At 35.2% G+C, this 18,379-nt stretch overlaps 4 protein-coding genes across 6 annotated transcripts in view; 3 read left to right on the top strand and 1 right to left on the bottom strand.

The window, feature by feature from the left end:
• The first annotated feature begins 2,146 nt into the window (after window positions 1–2,146).
• On the top strand, window positions 2,147–4,581 carry LOC117111254. Of its 2 annotated transcripts, none has more exons than XM_033254167.1 (2): window positions 2,147–2,306; window positions 2,666–4,581. In XM_033254167.1, the coding sequence occupies exon 2, from the start codon at window positions 2,745–2,747 to the stop codon at window positions 4,134–4,136; it is 1,392 nt and encodes a 463-aa protein (XP_033110058.1). In that variant the 5' UTR covers window positions 2,147–2,306; window positions 2,666–2,744; the 3' UTR covers window positions 4,137–4,581. The 2 variants fall into 2 exon arrangements, with proteins under 2 accessions (XP_033110058.1, XP_033110057.1); XM_033254166.1 differs by having other exon boundaries at window positions 2,150–2,306; window positions 2,733–4,581.
• Window positions 4,582–5,149: 568 nt separating this feature from the next.
• LOC117111253 lies at window positions 5,150–10,491 on the top strand. The gene is made up of 2 exons (XM_033254165.1): window positions 5,150–5,927; window positions 7,686–10,491. The coding sequence occupies exon 2, from the start codon at window positions 7,730–7,732 to the stop codon at window positions 9,125–9,127; it is 1,398 nt and encodes a 465-aa protein (XP_033110056.1). The 5' UTR covers window positions 5,150–5,927; window positions 7,686–7,729; the 3' UTR covers window positions 9,128–10,491.
• Window positions 10,492–10,645: 154 nt separating this feature from the next.
• LOC117111252 (formin-like protein 3) overlaps window positions 10,646–18,379 on the bottom strand; it is a 14,457-nt gene continuing 6,723 nt past the window's right edge. The window contains exons 2-4 of the mRNA XM_033254163.1: window positions 14,521–14,660; window positions 13,035–13,211; window positions 10,646–12,284 (exon numbers count right to left, since the gene is read on the bottom strand). Of these exons, the coding sequence (XP_033110054.1) occupies window positions 10,746–12,284; window positions 13,035–13,211; window positions 14,521–14,637 (1,833 nt within the window). The 5' untranslated portion in view covers window positions 14,638–14,660 and the 3' untranslated portion in view covers window positions 10,646–10,745. The remainder of the gene's footprint in view (window positions 12,285–13,034; window positions 13,212–14,520; window positions 14,661–18,379) is intronic.
• Window positions 15,682–18,379, top strand: part of LOC117111251 (DNA polymerase epsilon catalytic subunit A-like) — a 28,697-nt gene continuing 25,999 nt past the window's right edge. For both annotated transcript variants that reach the window (XM_033254162.1, XM_033254161.1), the window contains exon 1: window positions 15,682–15,846. In XM_033254162.1, the coding sequence (XP_033110053.1) occupies window positions 15,779–15,846 (68 nt within the window). In that variant the 5' untranslated portion in view covers window positions 15,682–15,778. The remainder of the gene's footprint in view (window positions 15,847–18,379) is intronic.

Genomic DNA, 18,379 nt, shown 5'->3' with positions numbered 1-18,379 from the left:
TATATATTATATAAAATATTATATATTATATAAAATATTATATATTATATAAAATATTATATATTATATAAAATAATATATAAATATATAACGTAAAAAGCCATGTTATTTTTTGCTAAATAATAAGTTAACAGATGGCGCCTCATAAGTAACACGCGATCTGCATAACTGTGCCAAGACTTGTACGTACCTTATGAAATGTAGGCCTATCGGTTTTACTAGAATAGTGGCATAATATACCTATTATATCATAGACCTATTATTGTAGTGCTGAACTCTTCTTCAATTATACCAGTGTAATCGACATAGACTGAGCCAACAATGAAATACCACCGTATAACAACATATAGTTATGTAACCATCAATCGGAATTTCTGAAATTAATTTTCATAAATCCAACTCAGTTTATTAATAATCGTAGACAGTGACGTTACAGACAGGACACGCAGTATTCACGATGGGAATGGATGTTATTACGACAACATGCACTGAATCTGAACTCTTATTTTACCTATAAAATATCAGGGAAGTTTGATTTTGGTCAGGATATGACTATACACCTAATGCCGAACAAGTATCATATACAAGATACGTTCTTGCAAACTCGCGACAACAAGCGATTACAATCTAATATGACGAAAAATGTTGATTATGTGCGTCATTTCTCTCTTGTAGAAGAAATTTATTCATTCACTAAAGATTTTTCTTTTAATTTATTAATTCAAAAGCTTCCCAACGAAAACAAACGATAGTGTAAAGCCCTCCCAAGGCTATATTTGTTGACATTGCCTAAATATGGTCATGATGATGTAACATCAAAACCATATTATATATAGGCACATCATGACTATATATGGTAATGTTAGTGGATGTAGATTTGTAAAGCGCATAATACTAGGTCGCTATGCGCTTTCAACAAATGTCCAAAAGAAGTTAAATAAAAGAAACAAATAAGATGGAGAAGAGACAAAGAAAAAAGAAACAAAAAAAAAAACACGATCAACAAAAAGAAAACCAATTAGATGGATGAGAAAAGATGAGTTTTTGGCAATAAATAGGAAAATGGAAGGAGATTTACTTATATTAATGAGTTCCCGAGTCTAGGAGTTTCGACATTAAAAGAGCGCTCACCGTACGACTTTAGCTTGCAAATATGAGTAGAAAGTGTAGAAGAGCTAGACGTGGATCGAAGTGAACGATAGCAGGTTTGGAAGCGTAACTGAGTAACATCGAAAATATAGTAAGGCGCCTGACAATGTAGAGTTTTATAAATGAAAAATAATATTTTGTAAGAAATTCGTTTGGTGACAGGAAGCCAGTGAAGAGGGAGAGAGAGAGAGGGAGAGAGAGAACAGGAGTGATATGTTGTCGGCGAGGTGTTTGATGTGATGAAACAATTTTTTGTCAACAAATTTTTTCACAATCTGGACAGAGCACCATTTGCAACATTATTTAGATGTAATATATAGCAGGCCCGTAGCTTGGGTGAGGGGTTAAGGGGGTTAGACGAACCGCCCAAAAACTGGAGAAGGTCCGCATTTAAAAACGAAAAAATGATATTCGTAGATATATTTACAATGTTCTCCAGAGTATCGGAGATCATTCAAGCCGAATGGTCCACTTTCCACTGAAACGAACCTCTCACAAATTAAGTCACGCTACGGGCCCGATATAGGCCTGTGTATTTTGTTTTTCTGTTTAATTCAATTCAGTCGGTATTGATCCATTATATAAACAAAATGCAGCAAAAAATCTTGTTTTAAAATATATGCTAATGAAATTGTTTGAAATATAGTTCTGTATAATTCACTCCTTCGTTCGTTGATTTATAAACTTTATTAGGATTTCAAAGTGAAGCCATTTTTAGTAGCCTAAAAGTAAAGGTAGGAGAGCAACCCATTGCGCTGAATTGTTGCGTGGTCCGTGACGACTCTTAGTGAGCATCTGTAGAGAGGCGCTTAGAGCAGTGTTTCCAGATCATTCCAATGGGCTTTTTAAGGCAGATGTGTACACTGGACTGCCACATAAGTTCTTGCCAAAGAATACTTGGTTCTAACGTCATTGCTAGAATCAATATGACTTGAATCATATTGGTCCGTAATTGTATACCTTTGTAATCAACTGAAGAGGAGTGTAAACACAGTGAGGTCCCAGTAACACACACACACACACACACACATTTAATTGTATAAGAAGTACCATAGTCTCAGGTCAGCCAAGAAGCAAACTACATCGAACTTAAGGTTAATAAATGAACAATGATGTTTCCTGTTCTCACTTAATATGGAGTGATTCACATTGCAAAGGTATGTTTAGCTGTTAATATAAATATATTGAAATTACCTGATCGAGATCGTAACTTGTTCATTTTTATTCCGAGGCTTAAATAAAAGTTAAAAAAAAGTAATTTATCTATTTTTAGGGAGGTCTATAATAGTTTGCAGAAGGAAAAACCAATTTTAATAGATTATATTGGAAAATATGGCACATATTTCGGAATCACATTAATGTTCGTGCGGCTATTAGAATACTAGTTTGAGACTATAAGAGAATAATAAATACGAAACATCATGAATGTTATTTTATTTTACATTTTTTTGACACAATGTTACCATCTGTAATTTCAATCATAGAATAATGACATGTTTCAACACATTCTTTACAGCCTAACCGTGTTATTGATCGGCTTAACTCGATGATTTTCAACATCTTTATCATTTCTTTCGTATTAGATTAAGAACAGTATGAGAAAAAGTCGACCTATCACCGCTATCGCTGCTGTAGTACTCGGCATTTTGCTTTTCCTATATTATAGCCCTATTTATTCGAAAAAGCATGACATTGTAGAAGATGACGCTAATACACACGATGTGAAGCTTAGTGAAGACATGGCAAATATACGCATTCGGAACCTTATTGAAGGAGAAATTGGAGAATTTCAATTGGACAAGTCACGATACACAGTAACGTATCCACCAGACAGTTCATGTTATCTTAGGGATAAATTACAAAAATTTGGGTTGCCAAATTTACATTCATTTTTTGCGGATCCCATAGGAAAATATGTTGCATTCAATGGTTTAAAGTTATTACAAGAGAGATGGCATTTTCAAACATTTATTTGTGAATTCCCCGATGGAAAAATTACTAAAAATGATCCTATTTTAGCAGACACTCTGAGTTTCGGATGGCTTCCTCAGTACATAGTGATAATAACATGCCCACTGCCGGAGAAATATCAAACAAGATCGAGTTTCAAGATTAATCTTCGAGTATTACCAGAGAACATCTCAAGTATTGATTATGTGGACGTTGGCGGCGTAAACAGTGTAGTGGAGACCAAAGCGTATGAAAACCTAACAATCTGTCAGTCAGGAGCAGCCAAAAAGCATTTCCTTGCGATGTGTACAATGGTGAAAGAGGTGGACGAATTTATACCCCCATGGTTAATGTACCACAGGAATATGGGTGTGGAGCATGTATACATTTATGACAATGCAGACAGTGGTGGACAAAGTTCGATGAACGAATCATTGAGGGCGTTTATAAATTCTGGATTTGTAACTATTATTCCCTGGGCACACACGACGTCACCAAATAAGACATATCTTGAGATACAGATCGCTCATGAGAACGACTGTTTATGGCGGCATCGACATGACGCATTATGGATGATAAAAACAGACGTCGATGAATACATTCAGCCAATGGATCCTTCAAGACCTAAAATCGTTGACTATCTGACGGATCCAAAACTTTACTCCTTAGGTGGACTTAGAATTCAAAATTGGTTTTTCGGACGACCACCAAAGCTACTTAATCCAGAAGGAAATATAATTCAAAGGAATGTTTGGCGATCGAAAAAACCAAGCTTACAGAATATTGGGCATGACAAAAACATTTTGCGGCCAATGAATGTTCATTATTTTAAAATACACGCCATAAAATTAGGAGGTGAATTAAAATCATTAAATCCATTTAAAGAAATGAGATTGGTACATTACCGTGGTGACAATCCGCGGTCACGTCACTTCAAATTACCTAAATTTATAGTCAAAGATACAAGTATGGTCCAACTGTGGTATTCAGTGCTCCAAAACGAATTCTCAGACAACCCCTATCAGGGGCGGATTTAGGGGGGCAGCCCCGCCCCCCCCCCTTTTGAGAGGTTAAAAAAAAAGAAAAAAAAGAGAGAAAAAGAAAAAATGATAGCCCAGAATGCCTCAAATGTTATGTTCGGGCGTCTAGAACACAAACATTTCCGCCCCCCCCCCCCTTTTGGACATTTCTGGATCCGGTCCTGCCTATTAAGGGGGCACCTCTATTAAAGGGACGGCAACACTTTTTGATTGTGCAAAATGGTCAAATTAATACAATTGAATTTGATCAGGGGACAGTTTTTTTTATTGTATCAAAACAACTACAGTAGTCACAAAAGGAAAAAATCATTCAAACTTATATTTTTACACTTTTTGAGCAATAAACTAAACATCAAACCAGATTTTTTTCCATCCTTAGAATTGACATTGGATACCTACGTGTTACTTCGTATAAATAAAATCTTGTCAATTTTGGCCATTAACCATGGAGATTTCTTATTTTGTGTATTTTGATATAGGATTCTAAGATTCTAATCTATCCTGACAGCCTACACCCTGATTTTTAAGTTGGTAATATCTGTTAATAGTAGGGGTCTATTCTATCTTGTGCATCCAGTAGAAAGCTCAATATTAAAAAATAAATAAATAAATATTTAGTCATTAACACTGCACTCGAATAAAGAAACAATAGCGGGAACATACACAAATTTTGTAGTTTTAATTACATATCTGTTAATTTCATATCTTAAATGAATTATTTTTTGCATTGTAAATTATTGTTATAAATTAGCTATAATCAAACTGTAACTCATTCCTAGGTCAATTAAAATAAAATTATAAAGCATCTTGTCACCATTATACGAAAACATGCCAAAAACCCGTATTATGGGGACAATTTCACGTTTTTGTGTTAGTGTCCCCTGAATAGGGGTACATCTATTCAATTGACACCCCTATTAAGAGGATGTGTCCCCTTATTAGGGGTTTTACTGTATAATATACTGAGGCCTACTGGTATAATATAACGACTTAGTTTTCGTCACTTCAAAATTATAATATATAACGACTTAGTTTTCTTTACTTTAAATTGCCTAAATTTATAGTTAAAGATACAAGCTTGGTCCAACTTTGGTATTCAGTACTCCAAAACAGATTATATTATACTGAGGCTTATTATTATATTCAACGACTTAGTTATCGTCAGTTCAAATGTATAATATTGACTTAGTTATATTATACTGAGGCCTATTATTTAATAGGCATAGGTCAATTACTGAGAAGCAGTCGAATGTACCATCGCATGGACCGAACCCAACAGATAGGCCTACAAGACCTGGAGACAATCCCAACCGGTCATTTGTCGAACCAATTTGGTTTAACACGTACCACCTAGTAGTCCTGTTCTAGGTGGCAGGTTATAAAATAATATGCTCATCCCTTCTCCATCTTGAAACACATAATGGATCCTAAACCCATGGTGTAAAGTTTTCCCTCAACTCCCCGTTATAGGCCTACAGTACTACACTTACCAACGAAAGAAAAACCATGAATAATCTCGTTAATGGACAATAGATGGTGCGAAAACTTGAGGGCTTCAATAGTTTTACGTCCAGTACTGTACTTAACAATAAGAGAATTTCATTGTCGGACAACAGAGTTAATCAATAATGGCGACGTCTAAACAAATTGACCGTCTCAAAATTTGTATGAGAAAACAACGTTCGCAAACATCCGGTTATGTTGTGAGCGACAATAACTTAGTTTCGAACGCAAGAAATCCAATAGCTCTGATTTTATTTGTTGGTGTTTGGAAATTAATATGAATGAGTAAGTTTAGCATATGTTTTTATTATACTATATTATTTACGCAGGGCACAGTACTCAGCCTAGCTATCTACCGCATTGTTTGATAATTCAATTCAATTCAATTCAATGATGAATTGAGTAGGCCTAGCAATTTACCTAAGTGCTTCAATGTGACAGCTTGTCAGCCTTTGGGTATGTAGTGCCTACGTGAAACGTAAGAGTGAAGATGTAGCTATTGTGTTAAGATGCTTGTCTTCCATTCTCTGAGTCCTGTGTTTTCAATCATCGAGGAAACATTATGCTTTATAATTCTTTTATATTACCTAATCTGATTTATGGTATTGAGGTATGGGGCATCACATACAATTCACACCAACAAATACTTTTACGCACTCAAAAAATATGTGTTAGATGTATTACATTTTCAGATCATAAAACCCATTCTGCACCTTTATTTTATAATCTTCGAATTCTATAGACATACCGTATATAAACTACATAAATTATTTATTTTAAATTTCATCTCTGACCTTTTTAACAATAGATTGCCACATACTTTAACAGACTACTTTAGTAACATTAACCATACCCATAGAACAAGACTTAACAGTGATTATAATTTAGCTAATTCCAACTGCAGAACCAATTTAGGTCAATTCAGAATCTCTTATACTGGTGCTAAATTGTGGAATTCCTTGCCATTTGAGTTGAAAGAGACCACCTCAAGAACAAAAAAACATTTTGCTTAATGAATATTAAGTATGATGCCTTTTACATTTTTTAATACTATTAATTTATATTTTATCATATGTATTGTATTAATGTTTAATTTGAAAAGGGCTCAAGCTCGATTAGCTTTGGCTATTTTTCTTGGCTCCTATTGGCTCCTATTTTCTTGGTACTATCGTACCTGTATTCTTTTTGTTCTTTTGTATGCAATAAAGAGAAATAATTACATCTCCACTCCCTAAACCTCTTAATGTGACTTAGTTTTTAAAGCATCACATTTTTCATTTACTTATGGGGGCCCTGAATATCAGCCAACATTCATACAGTACAAAGTAGGCTGAGAAAAAAAATATTAATCGATATTTTCTTGTTTTCAGTATGAACCTTTGCCAATTTTGGCGTATGAGTGTAACGTAATGGTATTTGTGTAACATGTGTAATGTTGGGGTATATTTTAAGTTGTGTGAAGTCTTCCCTCAATCGATCAAACAAGAATATATAATCTAGATTTAATAAAAGGATATTCTTAACTGTGCTGATATAAAAAAACACGGAAAATATATCGTTAAGATTTTATTGGAATGACCTTTTATATTAATGCTGCAAATGGTGGAGTTAATACCTTGAATGATACCGAATTGAATTGCAATTCATGTTAAAATAATACCGGTACTAAGGCTCAAAAACAATAATAAATTCTACAAATTACAATGATAATAGTGTAGCCCTTACCAATAAAATATTAATATGATAATACACTAAAAATGATATATCTTATACAATAAATATTAATAGTAAAATTAAATGGTGATAATAATAAATAATTATTGACGTTCAGAGTCTATAGTATGCCTAATATTGATAATCATAACAAATTAATTACAACATTGACAACTGGCTAAAAAGAAAAATTCAGAAATATACGGTAATAATTATAATTATGATGATAATACTGATATGATAATAATGACAATGATAAAGATAAAGACTATAATAATGATAATAACGATGCACATGGCTTATTGATATATTCTATGTTTCTTTATCCAGATATTAAACAGATTAACAGACGATAACTTTGCTTGTGAAATTCGATGGGACGTAGCAAGTTGCTCTGCCGCCTGTTGGGTTATCGTGATGGCCCAAGGAACGCCTGGAGAGTTGTTATACTTTTTATTATCATTTTCATTGCAACTATCATTTACTATAACCATAAGATCGGTACCTTAACTGAACAGGTACAGAAGTTACAACGTGAAAAGAAAGCGTCCGATAAAAAGATGAAACGCATTCGGGAATACAACACCGTATTGGATATTAGACGAAACGCGTCAGCATATACGTATTCGTTACCGCGGAACAAAATGTGTTTCTTCAGGAATAAACTTGCAAAGGGTGACATGCCAACACTTCATTCCATATTTTCGGACCCTGTGTCTAAGAGTGTCGTTATGGTTGGTGTGAAATTACTTCATGACACATGGCATAAAAATACATTTATATGCAAGTTTGAGAATGGTGATGCTACTGTTTCAGATCCGATAGTCAATGATTTTAGAAGCTTTGGAGCTTTAGCACAGTACGTGGTTGTGATAACATGTTCTTTACCGGACCAATATATTCTTCAAACTAACTTCACTATGTCACTAGAACGAGTTGTTCCTTTCCCTATAAAGAACGATTTTTCCTACGATAACTTTACCGTCTGTTCTGCTAATGTTTTACCGCCTAAACAAACGTTTTTAGCCGCGTGTACAATGATTAATGATGTGGATGAGTTTGTTCCTGATTGGATTGATTACCACAATTTTATGGGTGTAGAGCATTTCTATTTATATGACAACCAGAATGGACGTGACAGTACACTGCCTGAGACAGTAACTACGTATATAAAGCAAGGAATCGTAACAGTTATTCCATGGGCTCATGAGCCATCCAAGGAGAAAACATATCTAGAAATACAGGTCGCTCACGAGAATGACTGTATTTGGCGACATAAACATGACACAAAATGGATGATAAAAATAGATGTGGATGAATATATACAACCTATGGATCCAACTAGACCTAAAATTTCAGACTATCTGGCTGACTTAGACTACGAGAAACTAGGTTCCATACGGGTGCAGAATTGGTTCTTTGGACGACCACAAAACTCCACGGTCGAAGCCTCCACGTATATTGAGCGTAATCGTTGGCGCTCATCGGATCCTACTGAACAGAATATAGGCCGCGACAAGAATATACTCCAACCAAAGAACGTACATTATTTTAAAATTCATGCTATAAAACTTGGCGGAGAAACTCGATCTGCTAATCCAAGAACTGACCTTAGACTTGTACATTATCGCCTAGATAACCCAAGAAAGCGAGACTTCGACCTTCCAAAATTCGATGTTAAAGATGAAAGCATGGTTAAAATTTGGAAGAAGATTAAACAGTCAAGATATAATTATGAGAAAAGTGATGAATCGACTCGAATGTACTTTTAAAAACTCGTAAAATTGACTAGTAGTGAAATGACTTTTTCTTTATTACCCATTAGTTTCATAACAATAATTCAACTGTAGATTAGTGGAGCAACAATAGCACAACTGATTGAGCCCAGACCTAAGCACATAATTAATTATCATAAATTATAATTACATAAAACTAAATTTTGATACTGTAAATGAAATGTTGCCAGAATAATATATCAGAATATAATTATAATAAAATGGGTTATAATTCAATGAATAAAGGTATATTTTCAGTTTATATAAGCTGTAACTAGCTGCAAAAGCATTTTTAGATAGGCCAGTTCCACCATATATGGAAAACATGATTTGCCGATATTGGTTTAAACTATTGATATATTAAGTTTCCCCTTTGTATTTGTCTAATACCATAATTATATTGTAATAGAGAACAACATAGTATGATATACACCAAGAGAACGAGGTAGATTATCGTAAATTATTAAAGTGAAGGATTTTGCTATTTTAAATGCTATGTTTAGTTTACATAACAATGACGATAAATTTAATTACTAAAACATACAGATCTTACTACCATGTTGTGTTAAATTAAGAACAAGCTAAATAGGCCTACATGTGGATTCTACCACCTCATTCTCAATGTTGTACTGAAATGTAATTAAAAGTAGGCCTATATTGTTTCAGAATATATTATAATAACAGAATGTGTTGAAAACAATTACTCTAACTTAAAACAAAATTCCGTATTGTTTTGAAAAACATGATCATCACGTACAGAACAGCCGGGCACTCACTGCGTCCTACGACGGTCGTACGAACGTCGCACGACGAATTCAACTCCGCTCCCCGTGAGCGATAGACGACGCGACGCCGTCTGCTGACTGTCGGCGGCAGTGGTCTGAACGAATCATCATTAAAAGGATCCGTTGCGCGCACGTCGTCGCGTTGCGTTCTTCATGGAATCGGCCGACGACCTTCCGGCTTTAGTGTGATGAATTCCCACTATACACTAGATCGATTACATTATGAACATTTCATTTCAAAATACAGTAAGGCTAGTCTTAGTTGCATTAACAGCTCGGTTCAAAGTTTGCCAAACAAGAGTGAATTCAACAAAACTTTACTTCCAAGTCACTCACGATTAAATGAGAATCAATTAAATATAGAATATGCCTATACTGTGTTTATAATACTTCTTTTGTTTGTTTCATCTTATGTCACTGTTACTCTTATTATTGACGAATGCTAACAATATATTACCAATTTATTATTTATTAATTAATGTGCTCGCGCGAGGGTGACATTGGAATTATTACATGATCCAAATAATACAGTATTATAACACTGCGTACGGTTCTACAATAAAGCAATTTGATGAATTCGATTTTGCGTTTTTCGTTAACGGTACGTGTCATTTTCTGATGGGTCTGATTAATTTGTATATAATTTAGACCCACATTAAAAGTAACATATGCTATGCTATAGGCCTATATAACAATATAAATATTGAGGAATAAAAAAGGCTAAACATGGTGGTGGTGCATTGTGGTTTTGATAATGGTGGTGGTGGTGGTGTTGGTGGTAATGGAGATTGTGGTGGGTGGTAGTAATAGTATAGTAACAAATAGGCATCTTATTCAGTCATTGAAAACCGATTTTTAGGTTTGGGTTTTGTTTTCGGTGGAACTGGAATCTTCGGTGTATCGTTTACACAGGTACGTAATGTATTTACGTTTTCAATTAAAGGGCATTCCTGTCTCGAGTTTATCGATGATGAACCAATTTCGGAAATAGGACGCGGCTTTTTTGGTTTTGTAGGTGGAGGCCTTTTTTTAGGTGCAACAGGAGGAGGAGGTCCACGAGGTTCCGGCTGTGCTATGAATAGTTCTTTTTTGCTTGGTAAAGTTGATTCGGATTTTTTTCCTGATTCTTCTAGTTTCAAAGACATGCGTTTTGATATCTGTGTAGCAATGTCGTTAACTGCATCGTCGTCAGCAGATACATATTTCTGGGGGCACTTTACAGGAGTAATCGGCTTTAAATTTTCTTTAATTATACTAACTTGTTCATGTAAAAGAATGCCCAACTGTTTACCAGGTGTCGTTCTGTCATAGCCTTCTGGTTTGGGAGTCACAGGATGAATTACCGACGAAGGAGGTCTTTTACTGGGCTCAGATGGCGGAGGAGGCGGTGCTGTAAATGGAAGCGGTTTCGGTGATGTAGATGGAGGCGGAGGCGGAGGCGGAGGCGGTGCTGTAGTTGGTGGAAGAGGCGGTGCAGTAGTTGGAGGCGGAGGCTCTTCATTGTCTAACGCTTTGGAAACTGAGTGTATGTACGGCTTAATTGGAGGCCGATGCGGAATTGATCGGGGTTGGTTTATTTGGCTCATTTTCGAATTGTTTCGTGACAAGAATTTGTCTAAGATGTATTCATTTCCGTTAGTAGCCTCATCAAGTTCTTTTAATGCTAGTGTAACATCGCTTTCCAATGGTGGTTCAGAGTATATCGGTTCATCATCTACCATAGGGTCATGGGAATTTTTGATTGAACCTTCTGAAGAGGATGCGTTTTGGTTTTCCATACTTGTGCCGGTTATATATTCATTGAAATTAGCATATTCGCCTTCATTTGATTTCATGAACATAAAATATTTTGATACTTTGCGTTTTGGAGTTTGGACAAAATCAGAAGAATCGGACTCGAGTCTAAGACGTAACGATGAAGGCGAGCTGGATGTGGAAAAGCTCTCTACGACAGACATATCACTGTAAATGCTTTCTCCGACTCCGAGATTAGAGATACTCGATGTGCTATTTGTGACTTTAAAATCGTAGATTGGTTCATTTTTTTTAGATTTGTTAGCGATTTCAATCGGGGACTTCCAGATTGGATCTGCGATTGAAAACTTCTTGGTATGGTTATGGGGTCCAGGGCTTGGTGGTTCATATATGGATGAGGGGTTGAATACATTAGACTTTGGAGGTGTAAATACCATACCATGGCCAACCTTATCCAGCACACTATAGTCAATGGCTGTCGAGTGATATTTGTGCCTTGAGTGCCGAACACGTTTGCATCGTCTGGACTTTCGCTTGTTGCCTTCCTTGAATTTATATGAGATGAATTGAGACAGTCTCTTCATATCTTGTTTTGAATCGAAAGCTCTCCCTTTCTGCAAATTATAGCAAGGAAATATATAACAGACAATAACTAAAAATTTATATACCTTTATGTATATACGAATATATATATATATATATATATTCATATTCGCTTCATATCTTGTTTTGAAACATAAATATACATTTATGTATATACAAATATATTGTCGTTATTGGTTGTACCGCAAGCATTAATATATATTATTACTTCGCCATGCAAACCTTAAAACAATATATATATATATATATATATATAGGCCTATATATATACATATATACATACATACATATACTCATATACACATATATACATATATACATATATACATATACATATATACGTAGACCTATACACATATACATATACATATATACTTATATACATATATATGTATATATATACATTATTAATTCGCCATGCAATTCTTAAAACAATATATATATACATATATACACATAATTATATACATATAGGCCTACACATACATATATACATATACACATATACATACATATATGTATATATATAGGGCCTATATATATATATATATATATATCGTCATAAATCCACGTGTGTTCTTGAAATTATATAAAAGACGTTAAAACAAGGAATTGAAGCAACGAGTCAGCTATGTAACTGTGTAGGCCCTGTCTCTTATACACATCTAGATGTGTATAAGAGACAGATATGCCTATATACATATATACACACACACGGTATGATTCAACTAAAAGAAATAAAAATAGATATGTGTGCCTACCATTTCAAGTTGATTCACTTCATATTGTAAAGCTGTTATCTCGCGAGATTCTTCCTCAATAAGCTTGTTAATGTCAAATACCAGATTATTGATTTGCTGCGCCACGCTTGCCAACGCGTGCGTCACACAGTTTTTTGTCTGCTCCACAACAGCTTTCTCAGTGTCTTTACTGCGGGCCTGTAGAATTTTAAACAAAACAAATGATTAATTGGGAGGGTAAACTTTTGACCTTACAGTATGTAATGTGACGTCAAATGCAAGTCATCTATGTTTTTTAAATTCATGGTTTTTTCTATAAATTACCTCCAATCTATGATCCACCGACAAATAAAGTAAAGGTAGGCCTTAGGCCTTAAGTAAAATACTGAGGTAGTTTCTTTAGAAACAAGAAAGGTAAACCAATAAAAAAAAATCGTATAACAAATATATTGACATCTTATAGAGTAGTTCGTGTTTCATGTCATGACTGTATGTTACCTTTATAATAATATTAACGTTGAGAGCAATCACCATTGTGAGTGCGAGTTAGTGGAAAGAAAGTATTTAGACGAGGCTTTATTGCTGGGCGAACCCGCCGCCCAGCAATATTGATGATTTCAAATAAAAATAAAATTTTAGCTTTGGCCAATTAGCGCACCCGCCGCCACGAAATAGTGAAAATTTCAGAAAAAAAAAAAAAAAGTTTTTCTTTATTTTTATTACCGGTCGCCCGCCGCTGCCTTGAAGTCTATGTAAGGCACTGCCGATCCTCCGAAAGTCCGTAATTTCTTTATTTTGATTAAGAATCAAATATCATTTCATATTTCTATAGTATAGATAGGGCTACGCCTATTTATGATTCTACAATCGACAACTATTAATGGAGTGAAAGAATTACAGTGATAGTCATTGCCATATACCGTACGTCTCATGTTTACGGTATGGTGTTTCGAACAACAACTGTAACGGATGATTAGTATAATATAATAAAAGCGTCGAACCACCAGTTTTCCGCATTTGCAACTGAATTGCGGTTTCCAAGACATGAATAGCCTTCCATGATGAACAACCACTAAACCGTGCAACAGGATTCTGTTCCTGTTTTAGTATTAGTGGGTCTAAGTATATACATAGTGTGACCTCGTTGAAAACACATCAAATTTCAAAGTTAAACACTTCCAAGACAATAGGCTAGCAATGGTGTATATCCATAGGTCTATTACGGCATCCTAACATTAAGAGCAGACATTATTATGAACTATTAAAATAATAGCTTTGATCCTATAGATTAATGTATATGTTGTATATTTATTGACGCTGTCACCTGCTGATACTGTTAGCTAGTACCATATCTGTTCCATCTGACAGACTTGCTGAGAAAAGAAGTTCCCTCAGGGGAATTCTGATGGATGTTTTAACTGACGTAGAATATTAACAATGATATGATCATCATAACGTATAGATAAAAAAAAGTTGTCATATCACTAAAAAGTATCATCACGCCTACCTGTTTGAAATCATTCTCGCTTTTCGTTGCTATTTCGTTAAGATTTAAAGAGTTTTTGACAAGTTTCTCTCTTCCTTCTGGAATACTTGAAGTCACCAAATTTTCCAAGTCCTGCATATTGGAAACATATACCGATATACCTGAGACAATTAAAGAGGAAATACAAGTTGTTCTTTAGAGACCATCGTTTATCATTTATGTCTACAATGTCTACGTAATACTCCTTGATAGAATACGCCACCACAGTCACAAAGAAAGTCCGTCAGGGTCAGTCAATCACAGTCAAAAACTATATACTTCATTTGTATGATGGCGTGCTCTCAATAAGATTAAATGTTTGAAGAGGATATTGAGTATCATTGTGGTACTTTTTCAATTATGTTTGTCAAGGCTGGGATTTTTTGGGGTTTTTTTTAGAATGAAAAGCGATAAGGTTCAGTGAGCCGGGTCGGTTAGTAGAAAAAATATTTCCCAGGCGCGGGATGTGTATGGTGATAAAAAAAAGATTTTGGAATTATTTAAGATCTGTCTGCATAAACTAATCCATTACCCATGTATCTTTTACTTATTAGAATAAGCGAAACTAAATTGATCGTAAATTATCGGACTTATTAATTTAAACAGTATTTTGCATAGAACCTTTGGTTGGTAATTTATTGAAGAATTTAAATGTCTGTAAATCAGAGAAACCGAAGTGTTCTGACCTGTAATTCATTGACATTTAGAATGAAAAGCGATAAGGTTCAGTCAGCCGGGTCGGTTAGTAGAAAAAATATTTCCCAGGCTCGGGATGTGTATGGTGATAAAAAAAAAAGATTTTGGAATTATTTAAGATCTGTCTGCATAAACTAAGCCATTACTAATCCATTGGTAATTTATTGAAGAATTTAAATGTCTGTAAATCAGAGAAACCGAAGCGTTCTGACCTGTAATTCATTGACAGTTTAAATATCAACTTCTTTATATTCATTTGATTTATACTGTTTTTCATAGGAAAATAACATTGGGAGTTACGGTGATTACGTCACGATTGACTTACAATCTGAATTATGGCGTTTCCTTATTGGTATTTTAAAAAGGGCGGATCTTACGTTATGGTGAATATTGAATAATTATTCAAGCGTGTATTTGAACTTTGACTTCTTCATTCCGCGCCAAGAACAAAGCTAGTTGTGTTTCTTAAGAGGGCTATGTAACTGTGTAGGCCAAGGATAGGCCTCCTATGGTTAATATCATTTGTGTAAAGCATTAAATAGAAATGGTTCTTCAAAATAGTGGGAAGTATAAAGCCGATCAGGGGGGAACAGACAAGAAATATTCGGGACGGTGAGTTGACGGGTGTAATTAGTTTCATTAACTTAGGCGTAGGACCTAGGTTAGGCCACTGCCACTCCGGTCTCCAGCTAGGCCTATGCCTTAGGCCTGTACTAGGCCTAGCCCTAGGTTAGTAATACTGCGGCCTAGCTAGGCCTACGCAGCCTGAGTTAGTAGTCCAGTCAGCACCCTGCCCTATGATGGCCAACAGGGCTTTATTAGCTCAGCCAGGCCTCTCTCGTTTCGTTGTTGTGTATCGTGGTCGTTAAGCTAGACGAGCCTTGCCTACTACTAGGCCTAGCCTAGCCTATAGGTAGGCCTAGGCCAGGGTCTACAGAGACTCTGAGCAGAGGTCCACTCTTTCTTATGAGGTTGACAATGCCCCCCCCCCCCACACCACCACTCATCATGATACTGGTACTCGACAACAAAGTTCACAACCTGAATGGAAATCTGTGCACGAAACTGCCTTGCACTAACTAAGAGGGGATATGACCGGTTGAGCCGCCGGTAATTTCTAAAACGCCAAGCGCGTCTCTCAGTGAATGTAGTCGGCTTGCCGATGTCATCAGTGAATGAACCCCCCGGATACCAGCTACATATTCATCCCACAGTCTTGTCAGTCGTTGATTTGCTCGTATTGCCGTTTGTGATGTATAATTGTGTAATTGAAAATTAGAATTTTAATTATTTTATGTACTACATTTTTATAAAAATAAATGAAGTTGTATAATTGCAAAATCGTATTAAAATGTGTTTATTTACGTTTGGTTTGCGGCGTATTTCAATTAACTTATTCGTTGTTTGTATTATTTTGTTAAATTATTTAATTAAATTATTGATAAATGATAAGAATGTATGGAGTTTTTTTTTTTACTATCTGGCAAGCTGACTGAGCAAATACTCACAAAATTTAAGTTAAAACGATAGAAAGAACAAGTAAATAAATTGAAATACGTCCCAAAAATATTTAATAAATCAGTGCAAAAACCGAGTATTAAATAAATTGAAATAATTGAGTAAATAAACTGAAATACATCCCAAACGTACAGGTACCAAGAACGAATAAGTTAATTGAAATACGCCGCAATTAACGCACTACATTCACTGAGAGACGTGCTTGGCGTTCCATAGAAATGACCGGCGGCTCAACTTGTCGGCGGCTCAACCGGTCATAATCCACTAAGAGAATATAATATTGAATGAGACTTCTCCCCCTCCTACTGTAGGCCAGGCCAGGCCTATCCTTCTATGTATTGGTTTGGTCCTGTTTACAATAGGCCTAAACTCTGCAAGTCATCCCCAGTGTATCACTGTGTAAGCCTTGGACATCCACAAGCATTTGATTGTAATCTTGTATCTTTGTTTAAATTTAACGTTCCTAGTCGTACAGTACTCGTACTAGAAACTTAATCTATGTTCCATTTGGTCGGGTTGACGTAACTAAGAGAGGTTTATTTCAAAGATTAGCTGTTACATATAATAATTTAAGTTGTTCTGATGAAATTGATATTTTTTATGATAGTTTATCCTCGTTTAAGCTTAAAATTAGTAAGGTTGTTTGATGTTAGTTATTATTTGTCTCCTTCTATGTGTATATGTTTTTCTCCAACCTGTTAGTGGAGGTTCTTATGTCTGTTGGTTGAGAATTAAATAAATAAAAAAATTTAAAAAAAAAAGCAACAGAGAATGACAGAGGAAATTTTAGAATCCACATTTGGGAACAACATTCTCCCCCTAGCAAACTCGCTCTTTGCAATCTTTCCCCCTACAAACTCGCCCCTGACAGACTTTCTCCTTAACAAGCTCGCTCTCTGACTAACTTTCCTCCTACAAACTTCCCCTAACAAACCTTTTCTCCTGACTATACACTATACAAAAAGAGCCCCAGAAAGATAAAACTATCGGCTTATATAACCCTCTCTGTACAAGTCCAAAGCATTCAAGAGCATTCTATATTGCCTAAGTTCCTTATTGGTCACCTTAAATCATAATTAACCAATGGGCTTATTGCCTCAGAACAATACTTCAGAACCTAGAGCTTTCCACATGTTCTCTTTCTGTGTGTCTCCTTTAATTACCAATGTGGTTTACACAGTTTGCTTGGTCACAGATGTAATTCTAGAATGTTCTATGTATTAAATATATTACTATATATATACAGTATATATATATAGATTAAAAGGCAAAATACTGGAAAACAACAATGCTGTGGGAAACAATGGCTGGATCTCAGTAGAGATACAAAAATGATAAGCAACAGCTAAAAAGTAAACGTAAGTTAACAGCCAGAAATAGAACCAGAGCTTTCGGACAACACTAGTCGTTCCTCAGTGGCGAGTGAGTGAGGGTTGAAAAAGCCAGATAGTATAAAGTGAGAATTTCATGCAAGCATGATTAGAAACAATAGGCTAGGCTAAGTGGGATTAGAATAAACAGCCTAAACAAGTAAACAGGAAGGCAAAAAATGAGAGGTTCAACAGTAGCTTTGATTAGACATATTTATTACTATTTAGTTTCGTGCTACACATACATGGTGCAGCAC

This window comes from Anneissia japonica, unplaced genomic scaffold (genome assembly GCF_011630105.1).
Source record: "Anneissia japonica isolate Jap-2015-1 unplaced genomic scaffold, ASM1163010v1 scaffold288008_len1385354_cov213, whole genome shotgun sequence".
Lineage (NCBI taxonomy): Eukaryota > Metazoa > Echinodermata > Crinoidea > Comatulida > Comatulidae > Anneissia > Anneissia japonica.
The sequence above is the reverse complement of the archived record's forward strand: the minus strand, read 5'-3'. Positions and strand labels throughout refer to the sequence as shown.

Bases quoted from the DNA above. Each gene is read 5' to 3' on its own strand.
- LOC117111254 (XM_033254167.1), top strand. From the start codon at position 2,745: ATGAGAAAAAGTCGACCTATCACCGCTATCGCTGCTGTAGTACTCGGC.
- LOC117111253 (XM_033254165.1), top strand. From the start codon at position 7,730: ATGGGACGTAGCAAGTTGCTCTGCCGCCTGTTGGGTTATCGTGATGGC.